At 46.6% G+C, this 19,897-nt stretch overlaps 1 protein-coding gene across 1 annotated transcript in view; it reads right to left on the bottom strand.

Moving 5' to 3' along the window:
• The window catches only part of LOC134573026 (gamma-aminobutyric acid receptor subunit beta-4-like), a 326,649-nt gene that overhangs the window by 21,758 nt on the left and 284,994 nt on the right, over positions 1-19,897 (bottom strand). The window contains exons 6-7 of the mRNA XM_063432387.1: positions 14,544-14,684; positions 11,902-12,054 (exon numbers count right to left, since the gene is read on the bottom strand). Of these exons, the coding sequence (XP_063288457.1) occupies positions 11,902-12,054; positions 14,544-14,684 (294 nt within the window). The remainder of the gene's footprint in view (positions 1-11,901; positions 12,055-14,543; positions 14,685-19,897) is intronic.

Below are 19,897 nucleotides of genomic sequence, written 5' to 3'. Positions count from 1 at the left end.
TCACACAGAAGCTGGCAGGCAGGCAACTGCTCTTCTATTACAGTGGAAACAAAATTTTGGTTGTAAAAGCACGCTATAGAGACACCAGATATGAGTGGCAACTGTCAAAGTACGCTGGCAGGGTTGTGCAGGGCACACGCTGAAGGAAGGCCTGACAGAGCCGCTTGAAGGACACTGACTGGCTGCTATTAGCTTACACTGGAAACCTTTTTTCTTTGTAAAAGCACGCTAAAGAGACACCAGATATGATTGGCAACTGTCAAAGCACGCTGGCACAGGTCTGCAGAGCACACTCTGAAGTAGGCCTGACACCCAGATGCTTGCAGACAACTAACTGATCTTCTATTACAGTGAAAAAAAATGATTTCTTTAAAATCTAAAGCTTAAGCTATTGTTAAAACAGATATGAGTGGTGGCACTGACTGTGCAAATGGGCAAGGCATCCAACCTGACACAGAAGCTGGCAGGCAGGCAACTGCTCTTCTATTACAGTGACATTTTTTTATTTATTTTAAATCTAAAGCTTAACCAATTGTTAAAACAGATATGAGTGGTGGCACTGGGCAAGTGGGCACAGTATCCAATGTGAACCTCACACAGAAGCTGGCAGGCAGGCAACTGCTCTTCTATTACAGTGAAAAAAAATATTTATTTAAAATCTAAAGCTTAACCAATTGTTAAAACAGATATGAGTGGTGGCACTGACTGTGCAAATGGGCAAGGCATCCAACCTGACACAGAAGCTGGCAGGCAGGCAACTGCTCTTCTATTACAGTGAAAAAAAATTATTTATTTTAAATCTAAAGCTTAACCAATTGTTAAAACAGATATGAGTGGTGGCACTGGGCAAATGGGCACAGTACCCAATGTGAACCTCACACAGAAGCTGGCAGGCAACTGCTCTTCTACTACAGTGAAAAAAATTATTTATTTAAAATCTAAAGCTTAACCAATTGTTAAAACAGATATGAGTGGTGGCACTGGGCAAGTGGGCACAGTATCCAATGTGAACCTCACACAGAAGCTGGCAGGCAGGCAACTGCTCTTCTATTACAGTGAAAAAAAATTATTTATTTTAAATCTAAAGCTTAACCAATTGTTAAAACAGATATGAGTGGTGGCACTGGGCAAGTGGGCACAGTATCCAATGTGAACCTCACACAGAAGCTGGCAGGCAGGCAACTGCTCTTCTATTACAGTGAAAAAAAATATTTATTTTAAATGTAAAGCTCAACCTATTGTTAAAACAGATATGAGTGGTGGCACTGGGCAAGTAGGCACAGTATCCAATGTGAACCTCACACAGAAGCTGGCAGGCAGGCACCTGCAATTATATTACACAGGAAAAAAAAAAAAGCAGCCTGATGTTATAGCCCTAAAAAGGGCTTTTTGGGGTGCTGTCCTTACAGCAGAGATCAGATGAGTCCTTCAGGATTGTAGTGGACACTGAATACCCTAGCCTAGCTATCAATTTCCCTATCTAATCAGCAGCAGCTTAACTTTCCCTCCTCTCACTAAGCATGCATCTTCCGAATGAATCGAAAATGGATGCTGGGAGGGAGGTTGGAGGGTGTGGAAGGGAGGGAGTGCTGCTGATTGGCTGGAATGTGTCTGCTGACCGAGAGGCACAGGGTCAAAGTTTGCCCAATGATGACGAATAGGGGGCGGATCGAACTGCGCATGTGTCCGCCCGCCGTGGCGAACGCGAACAAGCTAATTTCGCCGGGAACTGTCCGCCGGCGGACAGTTCGGTACATCACTACTTGGGACATTTCTCATCGCAGTGTTCTAATTGTTCGTCTGGGTGGCCGCAATTCCTATGGACAACCACGAGGTGGCGGCCATCTTGTTCACATGAACACAGGCAGCGATGTTTGGGCATGAATCTCATGGAACCAAAATCGAATACAGAAACTCCCGAACAGCGCTAGACTTCCATCATCGCCTGCGTTCGATTCCTTTTTTTTTTGACAATCTTTATTTACGGTTTTCATAGCGAGATGCGTAACAACAATATCAAGTAACATAATCACGAAATTACATTTCGGCATACACATAACAGGTAGTCATAGGTTAATCCAAGGTAGGCAATTTTAGGTGTTAAGCATTTCCATACGCACAGTATTCTCAACTGCCATAATTAGGTGAATAAACCCTAGTAAAATAAGGAATGGTAGGGTGCTGTTGAACACTTGTGTAAACCTCTTGTAAAACACACAATGCCATCTAGTTTCCTGGTTGCAGTTCAGTATTATAAATGTATACCCCTACATTGCTACATGTAACGTCATGTTATCTTACTTCATCCCAACTTTTCGTCCTACCTCTCCAATTCCCATCCACCTCATGGCTATCTTGTCAATCTTTAGTGGCCGTGACATGAGTCGTCGTCTCAGGGTTGTAAGGCCACGACTGAGTAGGTCAAACGTGTGGTGGCCATTACCAGTTCAGATGTAATTGAATAGTAAGCTGAGTATTAGTAGGTCGTGTCGGAGGGGTTCCGTCCCTCTGGGGGGTCTGTGGGTCCGTCAATCGGAACGTCAGAGAATGGTTTGTGGCGGTTGCCATAGTAACTGTACACAGTGAGGAAGTCAGGAGGGCATCTCTACGGTGGCTTTAACGAGTTTGTCCGTCGGGACAAGGGGAAGGAGGAGGGGGAGAGAGGGGGGGGAAGGGTGGGGTGGGTAGGGTTGTGGGCCTCCGGCCCCCCACCCCGGCTACCAATAAGTGCCACAGCCAGGGCGTCCAGACACGGGTACATTTCTCCTGTCTATCCTGCAAGGCCGCCGTAAGGGATTCCATAGTGTAAATTTCTCCCACCCTATCCATCCACTGCCGGAGAGTGGGCGCCACCCCGATGATTCCACATCGTGGGGATCAGTGAGGTGGCTGCCGTCAGTAAGTGTTTTAGCAGGGACTTTTTATAGGCTGCGATTGTCATGTCTGTGTGGTGTAGAAGCATGGCGAGGGGTTGGAATGACAGGTTAACATCCGTGATCTGTTGGATGGAGTCTCTGACCAATGTCCAGAAGGGGGTAATCTCAGGGCAGCTCCACCAGATGTGGAGGTAGGAGCCGTCCGTAGCTCCGCACCTCCAACAGTCTCCGGATATCTCCGCGTCCATACGGTGCAGAGTGTCTGGTGTTCTGTACCAATGCGTAAGGATCTTAAAGTTCGTCTCTTGGAATTTGGAGCTGATGGAGCATTTATGAGATAGTGTAAAGATCTTTTCCCACTCCTGTTCTGTAAGCGTGGTGTCCCTTTCCCATCTGGTTACATATCTCGGGTGTGACAGGTTTTCACTAGTGAGGAGAAGTGCATATAGCCTGGAGACCCCCTTGTCTGGGTGAGACCTAGTTGTGCAAAGTGTTTCAAACTATGTGGTGTCTCTGTGTAAGCATTGTTTGACTGGAAAGGTCTTGTAGTATGATTGGATTTGTAGGTAATGGAAGTTGTCTAGTCCCGTGGGTACCTTGTCCCCTAGGATGTCAGCCAGGGGCTTAAGTCTGTTCCCTTGTGTGAGATGGTGAAAGCTGAGCCAGTCGGTATCGGTGTATGCGCTGAGGTCTGTGGCTGTTAGTCCCCCTCCCACCCTAGGGTTGTGCGTTAAGGGTGTGAGAGGGTTGTCCGTAGTCGTGAGTTGGTGTGAGTATCTCAGTGTGCACCAGATTTGCAGCGTGGCGTCTATCAGTGGGTTGCCAGTTCGCAGGGATCCTAGCGTTAGAGAGCTTAGCCAGAGACGAGAGGGCAGCGTGCCGCCCGCCTGCGCGAGTTCCATGGGGACCCACAACTTAGTGGTTGGGCGAGCGTGCCAGTCAACTAACCTGAGTAGGTGGGCTGCGTGGTAATATCTCAGGAATGAAGGGAGTCCTGCGCCTCCTCTGGTTTTTGGGCGTTCTAGTATCGCCTTGCTCACCCTGCTCGTTTTCCCGTTCCACACGAAGTGGCGAACCGCCGATGAGATCGTTCTGAAAAAGGTTCGTGGTAGCGAGATGGGGACCGCTTGGAACAGAAATAGCAGACGGGGTAGCACATTCATTTTAACGGCGTTTATCCGGCCGAACCAGGAGACATAGAGACCCCTCCAGCGCTGGAGGTCGTTCTGTAAGACCGAAAGTATGGGGAGGAAGTTCAACTGGTATAGAAGGTTCAAATTAGTGGGTAGCCAGATCCCGAGGTATTTTAGTTTATCGGTGCACCATGAAAAACGGAATTGTGAGTGTAGGTGTGCGGTTCCCTCCGGTGTGAGTGAGATCGGAAGGGCCTCTGATTTAGTCATGTTCAGCTTGAGATTGGAGATGTCTCCAAACTCCCGAAAGGCCCGCAGGAGGTTGGGGAACGACACTATGGGGTTGTCTATGAAAAACAGCATGTCGTCTGCGTAAGCAGCGACTTTATGCTCCACGCGGTGTAGGTTGTACCCCGTGATACCCCCGTCCCGTCTGACCGCCTCCAGGAAGGGTTCCAGGGTGAGGGCAAACAGGAGGGGGGACAGGGGACAGCCCTGCCTGGTGCCATTGCGTATGGTGAACGGGGCTGAGAGCGCTCCGTTGATCCGGATACGGGCCGTGGGGGTAGTGTATAAAGCCAGGATCCAGGAGCGGATATTGGGTCCGAATTGCATATGACGGAGGGTGGCTTCGAGGTACTTCCAGTCTACCCAGTCGAAGGCCTTTTCGGCATCCGTGGAGACCAGCACCAGATTTTTGTTGGTCGACCGGGCAGAGTGGATCAAATTTAGGGCCCGGATAGTATTGTCCCGGGCCTCCCTGCCGGGGACAAAGCCCACCTGGTCTGGGTGGACCAACGCGGGGAGTATACGGGAGAGTCTCAGGGCCATGGTCTTGGCGAATAGCTTTAGATCCGCGTTGAGGAGCGATATTGGTCTATAACTCCCGCAGTCGGTAGGGTCCTTACCGTCCTTGGGTATGACCGTCACTGTCGCGTGTAGGGAGTCTACTGGGAATCTACCACCGTCCAACAGGGAGTTAAGGCCCTGCAGCAAATGTGGTAGCAGTGTATTTTTGAATTTACGCAGGTATGAGGTCGGTAGGCCATCAGGGCCTGGGGCCTTATTGGATTTGGATTGTTTAAAGGCAGCGGCTAGTTCCTCCTTGGTGATAGGGCGGTCTAAGTCCTCAGCCATTTCTTCCGGGACCCTGCGCCCCACGTACTCCGAAAGGAAGGTCTCTATCCTACGTTGGTGCAGGAGGGGGTCTGTACGGCGTGAGGCAGCGTCGATGTTATAGAGATCCGTGTAAAAGACAGTAAAAAACAAAGAAAGGTTGCGCCAAAATTAAAAAATAATCAATACAAAATATACAATGTTAAAAATAATAATAATAGTAGATAAGTTCCAATGAGTGTCAGGAGGTCAAATGGTTTTAGTCTCTAATTCTGCTGTGGGGGTGACTTCTCTTGTTGTAGTGGTTCACACCGTCTCGTGATATGGAAGACACAAGAAGAGAGGACCAATCGTGCGGAGTGTATTACAGTAAATATAGTAGTATTAAATCATATGTATTTCACTCACATTTAGATGAGCTATAGCCAGCTCTGGGTTTGTAGGCATATAGCGGAATAATCCCCGCTTACAGGATGTGTTGGTGCTTGTCCTCCAGGGGTTTGGTCCAACTTTCAGAAGAAGAAGATAAAAACAGCAGATAGTGCTCTCTGATGGTATTATTGAGGTGGTGAATAAAATATACTCACAAAAGAAGTGCAGGTCACACTGCACTTTTTGGGTAGCGTTAGTGGTATAATCCCCACTTCAGGATATAAAGTATAAAAATGGCAGGAAAAATAGTTGAAATGATAAAAATTATAGTTGTGTGTAAAAAATGATAATGGTGCATATATCTAACCAAAAAAATCATTTATTCATATAAAACACAATATAAAATAACCATAACGCGTTTCACCGCTGGGGCTTTATCAAAATTTATACCACTAACGCTACCCAAAAAGTGCAGTGTGACCTGCACTTCTTTTGTGAGTATATTTTATTCACCACCTCAATAATACCATCAGAGAGCACTATCTGCTGTTTTTATCTTCTTCTTCTGAAAGTTGGACCAAACCCCTGGAGGACAAGCACCAACACATCCTGTAAGCGGGGATTATTCCGCTATATGCCTACAAACCCAGAGCTGGCTATAGCTCATCTAAATGTGAGTGAAATACATATGATTTAATACTACTATATTTACTGTAATACACTGCGCACGATTGGTCCTCTCTTCTTGTGTCTTCCATATCACGAGACGGTGTGAACCACTACAACAAGAGAAGTCACCCCCACAGCGGAATTAGAGACTAAAACCATTTGACCTCCTGACACTCATTGGAACTTATCTACTATTATTATTATTTTTAACATTGTATATTTTTTATTGATTATTTTTTAATTTTGGCGCAACCTTTCTTTGTTTTTTACTGTGTATTCCTTATATAGAGGGTTAGAGGGTTACCCTCTACAAGGTCGCTGCCTGTCCAATATATTATTAGCGCTAACCTACACCCCTTTTTCTTTTATCCGTGTAAAAGAGCCTGAAAGCTTCGAGGATGTCCGGCGGGCCCGTTTCAACGTCCCATCCCTACCCCCTATCTGATGAACATGTTGTTGTCTATGTCTCTGTGTCAGGGTGCGGGCAAGCATTCTCCCGCTTTTATTGGAGAATTCATAGTAATGTCTGTTGGACTTTCGGATAGTGTGTAACAAATTCTGGGAAAGTAAATCCCTGAGCTGTCTGCGCTGGTCGGTTAGAAGGCGGTAGGTGTTGTCTGTTTGGTCCTGTTTGTGCTGTGTCTCTAAGTCTGTTATTGTACGTGTCAGTGCCTGGATCTGTGCGGTGTGGTCTTTCTTCCGTTGGGTGCACAGTTTGATAAATTGTCCCCGGATCACGCATTTATGCGCCTCCCAAACCGTTAGGGGGGCTACGTCGGGGCCGTTGTTGTCAGCGAAATAGTGCGTCAATGTCTGTGCGATTTGTGCGGTGAAGGTGGGGTCCGTCAGTACGCTTTCATTAAGTCTCCAGTGGCGCTCTCGAGGTTTGAAGAGTGGTGATTTGAGTGTAATGAGTACTGGGGCATGGTCCGAGTCATGTTGTATCGCTATATTGGATGTGATGAGGAAAGGAAGGTATTCTTGGGCGAGGAAGATGTAGTCTATCCGGCTATATCTATTGTGCACCGCAGAATAGCATGTGTAGTCTTTAGTCTCAGGATTGCCACTCTCCAGCAGTCGACCAGACCCGATTTGCCCAGTGCTTGTTTGGCTTGCCTTATACAATGTGCAGGGATGGTGCTGGTGCCCGCGGACGTATCCATCCGGGGGTCCAGCGGAATGTTAAGATCGCCAGTCAGTATCAGGGTTCCCTCCCGGAACCTCTCCAACTGTGTCAAGGTTTTTGCAAGGAATCGGTGTTGTCCCTTATTGGGGCAATAAATCGTGGCGAAGGTGTACTTATGTGCTGGGATTGAGCCTTTTACGAATAAAAACCTACCCAGTGGGTCTGCTTGCGAAGCAGTGTTCTCGATCGGGATTGTATTGGCGAAAATAATAGCCACACCCGAGCGTTTAGAGTCAGGATTGTTTGCATAGAATCCCAGGGGGTACCGTCTATCCCGTATCTGGGGGGCATCGTTTCCTTTAAGGTGCGTTTCTTGCAGAAATGCTATCGAGGTCCTTTGAGACCACAGGGTTCTCAGCAGTTGTCGCCTTTTTTCAGGGGAATTAAGACCTCGTGTATTGTGGGAGAATAGGGTCAAAGAAGTGGGGGTGAAAATGGTCGCCATGGCTGTCCGGGGGGGGGGGGGTGGAAAAATGGAGAGAGGGGGGGGGGTAGGTAGGTAAAGTGGAGAAAAAGGGGGGGGGGATAGGCGTGGGTACTGTCTCTGTACAGGGATCGTGGCCCGTCGGGGGCGACGAAAAGTTAGGCAACTAAGACCATAGGTCGTACGAGAGTGACCTAATCTACAGGTGGGTCAGTTGCTGGGGGATGAGGAAGTCCGGTAGGAGAAGTTCGTCTAAGGAGATCGTAGTCCGCTCTCCCCCGACCCACGTCGTGGGGCGTTCATCTCGTCTATTAGGCATCTGGGGAGTGGGGAGTCTAGTGGCGGAGGGCCAGGGCCGTGGTGTAGGCAGGGCCATTGGCAAGCCGGTGCCGGCACGTGGCTCTCAGAGTGGTCGTGCGCGGGCCGCTAGGTGGTCATCTGTACCTCTAGGTAGGGGCGTGTGAGTCGCGGTTATGCGAGTGATGCCGCCGCACGCAGTCGGCATACCGCGACAGTTTTAGGCAGTTTGCATACAACTCGACCATGCTTAATAAGGTAGTCGGCCCGGGGCCCCCCCGCCGCGCCCCATCCCCCCCACGGGATCTGTCCTTATGGGGGTGGTGCTTGCGGTATGTAGCCCTGCGCAGTGTCAAAGCCTGTAGGTCTACGAGTTCGGTTAGTGGGGGGAGTATATATAGCGGCTTAATACGGTTGGTTCCAAGCCTCTGGGGACCCAGCAGGGGGCGAAAACATTACCAAATGTAAGGGTCAGATGGTGTCCGACTCGCAGCCGCGGATCGGGGAAGTGGAAGAATTGATGGGGGGGGGGCCCAGTTCGGTAGTGACCCCGAGGCCGACATAAGAGGCTAAGCTGGACACAGCCAGCCCGTCCTCGACAGTATTTATGCAGAATTCAGCTAACAAAGCTAACCATAACTAGGATATAACAGCATGAAACCAGTCATAACATTTGACATATATTAACTCTCAGGGACCTCAAGGGGAGGCAGCCCCAGGGACGCGGCCAGGACCATCAGCCACGCTGCCACAGGGATATCTCTCGCAGCGTAACCGAGGGTGACAGCTCGCGACATGGGCGAGGCGGTGCGGCCCCGGGGCTGCGCCTGCGGCAATGGACAGGCAGCTGGGCCCAGTCGCCATTCAGTACCGCCAGACCTCAGGTGTAGACCCAACAGTCCGGTCTGTTGTGGGGCGGTTGGCGCTGCTTGGTTGGTTAAGACAACATTCCACAGTATAAAACGGGCCCCTGCCTCCGTGCATTATTCTTGTGCAACCCAAATGCAATCATAAAACGTCCCGTCTCCCCCACGGGTGTCCCCTAGCAAAATGTATACCAAAGGGTGGGTCTGGAAGGCCTCCGGGGGCAATATGAGAAGCTGGACAAAAAACTGCCGCCATATGGCAAGGTGTTCGGTCCCCAGGTGGTGGAGTACAATAGTCCAAGCTGAACGGAACCGCTGGGGGTGCTAGGGGGTATGGTCTCTCCAATATCCCATGTATGACGGTGTTAGAGTTTACCCGTTCCCCACCCAAAATCAGCAAGGGCCTAAACGGCACCCCAGAGAAGCCGTGGCTGTTCAAACTGTCACCAAGGTGTAGGGAGGCCCTGCTGGTAGAATGTCCCGGTTCCCACCCATACTGTGTGCTAAGGGTTCTTGTGTGAGTGTGAGTGTGGTAACTTATCTGTCTTCAACGTCGTCTGGGGAGGCGCCCCTGGGTCGGCTCCTGCTGGGCTGTACCGGGACGGCAGGACACAGATCTGGAGGGAAGCAGTTATTTTTCTGGGCCAGCAGGGCCACCCCAGCGTGCGGGTTGCGCATCTCATCTTGGTAGATTGCGGAGAGCTTCGGGGACCTCGGGGTGAGATGGACGCGGCGGTGGCTGATCCAGGATCCAATTGCGGATTTTGACTGGCGGTAAATCGAGGGCTCTCAAGAAGCTGGGTATATCATTAGGCCATCGCAAGGAGCACCACATGTTGCCCTTTTTGGCCTGGAGGGTAAAAGGGAAGCCCCATTTGTACGGGATGCGTTTTTCCTGGAGGATGCTTGTCAGTGGGCATAGGGCTCTCCGTGCGTCTAGGGCAGGGGTAGGCAACCTTCGGCTCTACAGATGTTGTGGACTACATCTCCCTTGATGCTTTGCCAGCAATATGGCTGTAAAAGCATTATGGGAGATGTAGTCCAAAACATCTGTAGAGCCGAAGGTTGCCTACCCCTGGTCTAGGGTGAGGGCCGAAAGGTCCTGGTATAAGGAGATCGGGGCGTCTTGATAGGTGATGGACTGTGTGCGTGCCGCCTTCATAATGGCGTCTTTAAGCTGAAAGGAGAGGAGGCAACATATCACATCCCGGGGTAGGCCATCTCTTCTCGGGGGCCGTAATGCCCTGTGGGCGCGTTCGATGTGGTAGTCGTCCTGAGCACTGTCGCCCAGAATGCGAGTAAAAAGCTGTGTAAGGGCAGTATTGAGGTCTTCGGAGTCAGCTTCTGGCATGCCTCTGATCCTAATATTATTCCGCCTTCCCCTGTTGTCCAGGTCCTCCACCTGCCTGCGGAGCTCCAGGAGCACTGAGCCCTGTCTGGTAGTGGCATGGTCGGCTGCCTGGGAGTGTTGTATAGCTTGTATGTGTTCATGCTCCAACTCTGTGACACGCTCCTCTAAGGCTGTGAGGTCCCTGCGCACCTCCAGAATCTCCTCACGGATCGCCGCTCTCAGGTCCGCTACCATGGCGATTTTATCATGCTTGGTGAGCATATTAGCCGATATGGCCGCCAGCTCTGCAGTGATTTGCGTTAGTGTTTCCCCTCTTGCAGAACTAGGCTCCGAGCCTGCTCCACTTTCAGCTCCAGGGGAGGCCACCGCCATTTTGTCTGCATGCCTCGTGGCTCGGTAACCGTCGGGAGTGGAGAGAAAATCATCCATCGGGCCGGCCTGCTTTCTCGACGGGCTGGTGCCCGATGGTCCTGGGGTGCCTTGGCGTCTGGTTTTCCCCATCTTACATGCAGTGAGTCGCTGTTATTAAGGGCTTTGTGGGTCGGGATCGCGGAGCTCCGGGAAAGTACGTCTCACTCCATGCACCGGCTAGCCACGCCCCCTCCTGCGTTTGGTTCTATTGAACTTAGAAGGGCACTGTTTGGTGAGATAATTTGTCTGGATGAGGGGAACAAGCCCCAGGGTAAGACTATTGACTCTGTTCGGTAGTTTGTTCGTTTTCAAACTACCCAAGTAGACCGACCGCAAGCCCTGATTCTCTGGAACAGTTTTCGGCATGGGGCCATGCTTGCGGTCGGTCAAATAAATGACTTCCATAGAATTCCTGAACCCCTGAACTGATCTGGGTGATTTTTGGATATGTTAGTCACACAGATCAGGGCTATCAGGGTATGTAACATTTGTATTTTATGTATTTTTGGGGTACTTTTGGGACTTTATAGAAAAGTATGTTTTTTTCTGTGCTTTGAGATAATTGGATTAGAATTACTACAATTACTGATCCAATTATCTCCCAGCCAGAGGGGAGGGATTGTGTGCTGTGTGTGGGAGTGTCGTGCCTAGTAACCTTATTGTTATTGGTCAAGTGTGACACCATTGACATTTCATTCCAGCTTGCACTCCAAAACTGTGTCGTCCTGTTATTGGTAAGGAAGGAAGATTTAACTCCTGTGGCTGCTGTTCCAGCTTGCAGGGGATTCAACTGGGAAAGTCCTTTTAAGGACTAGAGCTCCCAGGACTGAGTGTCGTCCAGTGCCTGGGTGTGTCTAGAGCGAATTCCCCATTCAGCTCCAGGAAGGAGCAGTTACAGGGCCCCAGTCAAGCCACAGCAACTGTGGGCAGAAGTGCTGTGGATTGTCCCCTGTTCCAGCTAGGAAGCTGTCCTTGGTGGAGGTACCCAGCCAGAGGTACAGGGAACTCCGTCACGGTCATATATGTAGAATCTTTGACAGTAAGTAGTTGTTAGTTACATTGTACTGAGACCTGTATACCTTCACTCCAGTAAATCAACATTAGGCACTAGGCACATAAAAAGTTTAATGCATGAACAGGTAGATGGACAGATGATAGAATGTCCAACATTATATACATAGATTATATTTGTAACATCACCTAGTGCTACTCGTGCAGCTGATGCATCATAGTTGATCCAGAAAGAAACCCAGGATAAAATAGTGATCAAAATAGATGGCATGTAAGTCTGAAGAATAAAATATCCAATGTTTCTCTTGATTCGGAAACTCAGTGACAGGCGAGGATAGGAACCTGGAGGAACAGGACAAAAAACGTTCATACTACATTTCACGTCTTGTATCACATCTCTTAAAAAAAAAAAAAAAGGGCCTACCAATTTCTTATATTAGGTTTTATAAATTTCTGACATGCCCTCTCTATCATATGGGCTACATTAAAGAGAGCATAAAAGTGTTATGCACTAGAACATGAACATGTGGGTGAGATCATGTATGCCTGGCGTCCATCTCCATGTGTTTTTATTCCTGCATGCATTGAAAGCAATAGGTTGTGATTATCAATTCAAGGGATAAAGGGATTCATATGTGGTAAATGTAGAATTTAGTAAATGGAAATATAACTGCAGGTAGTAGGCTAATCTCGGTGGCAGTGAATGGAGACATATGCCTGGGAGTATAGATATGTGAGGGACAAAGAGTGGTTAAAAACATAGAGGTAAGGGACACAAGGGGTTAAAAGACTCAAGGGTAAACAACATGATGGTCAATACAACATTGATAAAGAGATACTGTGGGGAGCTGAAAGACACATGGACTGACAGACAACAAATCAGAAAGACAGGTGCAAGTGAGCAATAGATATGGAAATTAATTTCAGGCAGAACTGCACTTTAGCCAAATTCAGGACAAATGGGCGATCAGCCAAAATTCAGAAATCTACACTGCCACGCAGCAGAATCTTGGTGAAACAAATTTGCACAAGCCCTAGCATTTTCTTTATGGTTCTTGATTCAGAGTGCTGTTGCAGCCACCAGAAAAAAAAGGGGAAAGAAAATGAGAAATGTTTTTATTTTATTTTTTGAGAGGGAGGGGGATAACCAGCTTAGTTTTTTTGATGGACAAGAGGTCTCGCCAATTGGGTGGATTGGATCTGCTGTTAAGACAAGTAGTTAAAAAAAAAAAAAAAAGAGATGACTGGTGGTTAGGGGACAACCACTAAATGTTGATTTTATTTATAAAATAAGTGAAGTAAACAATAGAGGGGGGGGGGGGGGGGAGGAGGAGTAATAAATAAAGCATACTTCAAAGCAGGATTCTTCTAGACACTGTGACTTTAGCTACTGACCCTTGCAGCACCTGTGTAGGAGTGCTAGGCAGCGTCATTGATTCTAAGTTTAGCTTTTTACTGTATCTACCAGATACTACCAAGGGCACTATAAACAACTTTGAGTGGGGAATAGGAGATTGACAGGCATTGTGTCATTGATCCTAGTGTGAGCTTAGGTTACAGATATGCAATTGTTAAATGTTTTCTTTTTTGTGTTACCTGTTTGGAGGAATAACATTTATTTGGAGTCTGTGGTTCAGTAACAAACAAAAAAAAGTTCCTCTTGCCTAGCCTGAATTATTGTTGATTATAGTGTGAGACCAGTAGACTAAGCTTGCTGCTTTATCTACTAGCTAGCTAGCAACTATTACGAGGGGCACTTTATTGAAGCAACATTGAGTGAGTAATATGGAATTGGCATTTTGTCATTGATCCTAGTACAAGACTAGCTTATCAACATACAATTGTTAAGCATATTTATTTTTGCTAAATATTTGTAGACAGAAAATCCTATTGTTATTTCTATTTTCTCACTGTGTTCATTCCAGTGTGTTGTGCAAGTGTGTCAGCACTGTACAGTGCTTTTTAATGATTTGCAGCAGTAAATCCACCAATTACTAATCCATTTTACAACACACACTTTTTTTATTTTAAAGCTGTGTTAGCGTACACAATATACAATCATTCAAATACCCAATTTATTGTAATAAGAAAAAAGAAATCCACAATCATCAATGCCACTTACTAATACCAAGATGGAGTTGAGGGAGTTTAGGGGAAGGGCTCCTATTGCCCAATCCACCCTCAGCAGTAGTGCCATGATTCTGAGATTTTGAACACCTCCTTCTCGACCATGAGGATTGCTGAAATCACTATTTAGCCTTAGTGTAGTGGGATTAGCAGCATGTCTGTTACATCTGATTCAAAGCGCAGGAGGTATATGTTTTTTTCTCATCCTTTTAATGCTGTAACAATTTGCGCTGTCACTTCCACTGGCACTGTTCCTTTTACCACAGCAGTTCAAGCGTTATACCTTCTAGGTGCCCCCATCATGAACCAACTAAGGGAGAGTCTTCTTTGTGAGGGCCATCATAGCCTCTCTTTAATGAAGGCATACTGCAGAGTACCAAAGCAGTGTCCCCATTGTTGGTGGCAGCGGTGATGAATCCAGTGATGAGAATTCTGTTTCCCTACCACTGCAGACAAGAGCTACTTGGCTATGAGTATTATAAGCCAGAGGAATTGAAGAGGTTATAAAATAATGGTTTATAACATTTCTTGTTTTTGATGTTTATTTATTCTGGCCCTTGAATAGTATTGGTGTAAAAATTTAGCACTGCCATAAAAAGCTAAGGCTTTCAACTAAGTGTACCAAAACTTCAATGACCATGAATCAATGCATCGACCTCTACTGGACATAGATAATGTATAAATAATCCCTTAATGTTTCTCACCTGTGGTAAATACTACTTTCTTTGTTACCAATCTGGTTTCAATGATTGTAAATTGGGGCAGTTCCAATGCAGACACTCCTGTTACAGCAACTTCCTCTCCTCCCTGCCAGAAGAACTCAATGTCATCTGTTGTGTATCCATCTAAAAAGAAATACAGTGAAATACATAAATGTGTAAAGTCACATTAATTTATTTATTGTTATTGATAGCACTGTTATATACAAAAGAGGAATATCACTATGTAAATAATCATATGAATATAACATTAAAATTCTCCTGTTGACATAGCCTTTCAAAGCACCACCAACATTTTATCAATTTTTTTTTCTACTTTTCATTCATAATTCAAACATCTGCTGCCATCCATGGTTAATATTCTTGTTCTGTAGTCCCCCTGAGTAAATTTCAAACTGCCCTTCATCTTACAACTGATATCTCTGCCACTTCCATTTGATATCAATCCCCACTGCCTCAGATGCTACACAAAATATAGTCCTCACTAATCCCAAGTAAGGTTCCCCCATTTCATCCCCTCAGTAAATATTCCATCAATACATTTAATTGAATTTTACATTCTCTTAGTTCTTATTCAAAGTACCATATACCCTAAATGCATTACCTTAATGCTATTTGTCCTTCTTTAACCCCTTCCCGACCGCGGACGTATCCGGTACGTCTGGCAAAAAACGGTCCATAATGACCTTGGACGTACCTGGTACGTCTGTAGCTATTTTGAGCGCTGGAAGCTCTGATAGTATTGCAGTGATGCTCTGCATGTGCTGAGTGCCTCGAGGGGTCCTGGCACTCAGTGCATATATAATAATATATATAAAAAAATAAATATAAAATAAATAAAGGCAGTGAATCATGGTGCTTCTGGGCAGGGCCGCCACCAGAAATTTTGGGGCCCCTGAAAAAAGAACAAGGTCTGGGCCCCCACCCGCCCCATCCCCCCAGCCCGCCCCATCCCCCCAGGCCCGCCCACGAGTCCGCCCACAGGACTCTTACCTAGTCCGCAGACAATGATGCAGGACTGAATGTGGTGTGTATAGTGGAAGTGAATTAGAATGTGTGTAATGGATGTAGTGTTTGTGTGTATTAGATACTGTTTGTGCAGTGAATGCAGAGTGTGTGTTTGTGTAGCGGATGCAGTGTGTGTAGTGGATGTAGTGTGTTTGTGTAGTGGATGTAGTTTTTGTGTGTACTAGATGCAATGTGTTTAGTGGATGTAGTGTGTGTTTTAGACACAGTGTCTCTGTATAGTGAATGCAGAATGTTTAAATGTGTGGTGGATGTAGTGCGTGTACTGTGAATACAGGATGTTTGTGTAGTGGATGCTGTGTGTATAGTTAATGCAGAGTGTGTGTCAGTGTAGTGAATGCAGAGTGTGTGTTAGTGTAATAAATTCAGTGTGTGTGTCAGTGTAGTGAATGCAGAGTGTGTGTGTCAGTGTAGTGAATGCAGAGTGTGTGTGTCAGTGTAGTGAATGCAGAGTGTGTGTTAGTGTAGTGGATGCAGTGTGTGTGTTAGTGTAGTGGATGCAGAGTGTGTGTCAGTGTAGTGAATGCAGAGTGTGTTAGTGTAGTGAATACAGTATGTGTGTGTCAGTGTAATGAATACAGTATGTGTGTGTTAGTGTAGTGGATGCAGTGTGTGTGTTAGTGTAGTGAATAAAGCATGTGTGTTAGTGTAGTGAATAAAGTGTGTGTCAGTGTAGTGAATAAAGCTTGTGTGTCAGTGTAGTGAATACAGCGTGTGTGTTAGTGTAGTGAATACAGTGTGTGTGTCAGTGTAGTGAATACAGTGTGTTAGTGTAGTGAATACAGTGTGTTTAGTAGATGCAGTGTGTGTGTTAGTGTAGTGGATGCACAGTGTGTGTCAGTGTAGTGAATACAGTGTGTGTGTCAGTGTAGTGGATGCAGTGTGTGTGTTAATGTAGTGGATGCAGTGTGTGTGTTAGTGTAGTGGATGCAGTGTGTGTGTCAGTGTAGTGAATACAGTGTGTGTGTCAGTGTAGTGGATGCAGTGTGTGTGTTAATGTAGTGGATGCAGTGTGTGTGTTAGTGTAGTGGATGCAGTGTGTGTGTTAGTGTAGTGGATGCAGTGTGTGTGTTAGTGTAGTGGATGCAGTGTGTGTGTTAGTGTAGTGAATGTAGTGTGTATGTTAGTGTTGTGGATGCAGAGTGTGTGTTAGTGTAATGAATACAGAGTGTGTGTTAGTGTAGTGGATGCAGTGTGTGTGTTAGTGTAGTGAATGCAGTGTGTGTGTGTGTTAGTGTAGTGAATGCAGTGTGTATGTTAGTGTTGAGGATGCAGTGTGTGTTAGTGTAGTGGATGCAGTGTGTGTGTTAGTGCAGTGGATGCAGTGTGTGTGTTAGTGCAGTGGATGCAGTGTGTGTGTTAGTGTAGTGGATGCAGTGTGTGTGTTAGTGCAGTGGATGCAGTGTGTGTGTTAGTGCAGTGGATGCAGTGTGTGTTAGTGCAGTGGATGCAGTGTGTGTGTTAGGGCAGTGGATGCAGTGTGTGTGTTAGTGTAGTGGATGCAGTGTGTGTTAGTGCAGTGGATGCAGTGTGTGTGTTAGTGTAGTGGATGCAGTGTGTGTGTTAGTGTAGTGGATGCAGTGTGTGTGTGTTAGTGTAGTGGATGCAGTGTGTGTTAGTGTGTTTAGTAGTGCATGTATGAATGTAATGAAAGTTATTCCCCCCTCCCTGTTTCTTACCTGGTTCAGGGAGGGGGGAAGATCCTTTGATCCCTGGTGGTTCGATGGCATTCTGGGGCCCCCCGGCTCCCTGTATTTGCAGAGGGGGCCCAGCGGACTGCAGGAGCACTTTCCAGCATTTGCCTGTCTCTAACTCCCGCGAGACGTGGTTTGCGCGTCACGCGGAGCGTTGCCATGGTAACCCATGGCAACGCTCTACCGACCGCACATCTCGCGGGAGTTAGAGACAGGCAAATGCTGGAAAGTGCTCCTGCAGTCCGCTGAGCCCCCTCTGCAAATACAGGGAGCCGGGGGGCCCACGGCTGCACATATATATAGCGATGATCGCTATATATATGTGCAGAGTGTAATTGTGGGGACCTGGACTGCCAAAGCTGTCCGGGCCCCCCAGGACCGCCGGGCCCGTGACAACCGTCACGGTTGTCACCCCCTGATGGCGGCCCTGCTTCTGGGGGTGTCCCAAGCCTGCCTCATCATAAGAGGCAGGCTGGGGTCATCCAATCAGAGCTTGCTCCATTAGCAATTTCATCCCAAGTGTGTTCCCCATTTCTCTGATTAGTGTGGATCTGCCTCCCTCTCTTCACTTTTAGTGAGAGAGGGAGAGACCTGTGGTTTAGCTAGAGAGATTTAGGTATTTTAGGTAGGGATTTGTAAAATCTTGAGACCCAAAGGCTCTTTTCAGAGCCATTAACCCCTGTCTTGCCAGTGATCACTATAATCACTGGCTCTTGCACAGCAGCACTGTTTTGCTGTTTGTGCATTTTTTTTAGGGGTTCATTTTTTTTGTGATCTTTTTTTCTTTCTGTCATATGGTGGCAGTACATGTGGGTTTTGCTCCTTTCCTGTGGACAAGCATCTAACAAGATTAATTAAGTTAACAAACCCCTCCCCCTTGCCCTATATAAGGGCTATCCGGCAAAACCTACCCCAGTTTTCTTTCTTGTCCCAAGAGGGAAGGACACAGCATCTGGTGAGACACACAGCAGATGGTGAGACACACAGGCTGCTGCTCTGGGGGATCCGGTCCGAGAGTTGCCCGGGTGGTAGGTTGAGAGACCATGCTTCCGACTGGTAGGTTAAGGAGCAAGTGGAGATGTGATTCCTTTTATGCAGAGAAGGGTTCCGGCATTACTTCCTGGAGGTGGAGTTTATCCAGCGAACAGCGGCGGAACGCATGCCCGGATGGTGCTGTGTTCCACCTAAGCTTCCGGTTGCGCTAGTACGCATGCGCAAACCAAAAGTTTTCTAAAAATAAAATCAAATAAATACCCGCGAAAATCTAAGCTGTGCAGGTACCCACTGACAGTAGGGATGCATGTCAGAAGAGGTACTCCGTGTCACCAACCCCCACACAGCTCAGAGGTATTTTAAGGTAAGATTAACTAATCTTTACTTTAAAATTATCTCTGTAAAGTTTATACACGTAAGTTACAAGGAAAAAATGAAGACTACGAGGAAAGAAGTTTATAACCTTGCGGAGAGTGGTAATAAAAAAGAGAGAGTTTCTGCATTTTAACCCTATGGACATAGGGCTTATATCTCCTGCAAAGAGGCACAGTGTGTGTCCACTATATGCTCTATGTATGAGTTACTGCGAGCAGTATATGTACCCTCTATATGCTCTATGACAAGTGGCTGTGAGGTATATGTATCCACTATACGCTATGACAAGTGGCTGTGAGGACTCAGCTTATATATATATATATACACACTATATGCTCTATGTATGAGTTACTGTGAGATATGACGAGTTGCTGTGAGCAGTATATGTATCCGCTATATGCTCTATGATGAATTGCTGTGAGGTCTCAGTTGCTCTATATGTATCCACTATATGCTCTATGACAAGTGACTGTGAGCAGTATATGTACCCACTATATGCTCTATGACAAGTGACTGTGAGAGGTATATGTACCCTCTATATGTTATGATGAGTTGCTGTGAGTACTCAGCTTCTATATATATATCCACTATATCTATGTATGAGTCACTGTGAGCTATGACGAGTTGCTGTGAGCAGTATATGTATCCGCTATATGCTCTATGATGAATTGCTGTGAGGTCTCAGCTTCTATATAGATATCCACTATATGCTCTATGTATGATTTACTGTGAGCAGTATATGTACCCACTATATGCCCTATGATGAGTTGCTGGGAGAAGTATATGTATCCACTATATGCTCTATGACGAATTGCTGTGAGGTCTCAGCTTCTATATATATATATATATATATCCACTATATGCTTTATGTATGAGTTACTAGGAGGGCTCAGCCTCAGTATGAGTATACACTAGATGCTCCATGTAGTGGTTATTATGAGGACAGCCTCTGTATATATGCTCTATGACGAGTTGATGTGAGCTTTGTATGGGTTACTATGAGGACTAAACCTCAGTATAGGCTCTACGACGCGTTAATGTAGGGAATCAGCTTCAGTATATGCATCCACTTTTATGTGCTAGGTATAGTTACTATATAGACTCAGCCTCAGTATATATACCCACTACATGCTCTTTGTATAAGTTTTTAAGATCCACTATATACTCTAGGTTGAGTTTATGTGAGATCTCAGTATATGTTCCCACCATAGGCGCTATGTATGAGTTACTATGTGGACTCAGCCTCAGTAT

Source organism: Pelobates fuscus, chromosome 9 (genome assembly GCF_036172605.1).
Source record: "Pelobates fuscus isolate aPelFus1 chromosome 9, aPelFus1.pri, whole genome shotgun sequence".
Classification (NCBI taxonomy): Eukaryota; Metazoa; Chordata; class Amphibia; order Anura; family Pelobatidae; genus Pelobates; species Pelobates fuscus.
Note: the sequence above shows the minus strand (reverse complement) of the source record. Positions and strands in the feature narration are given on the sequence as shown.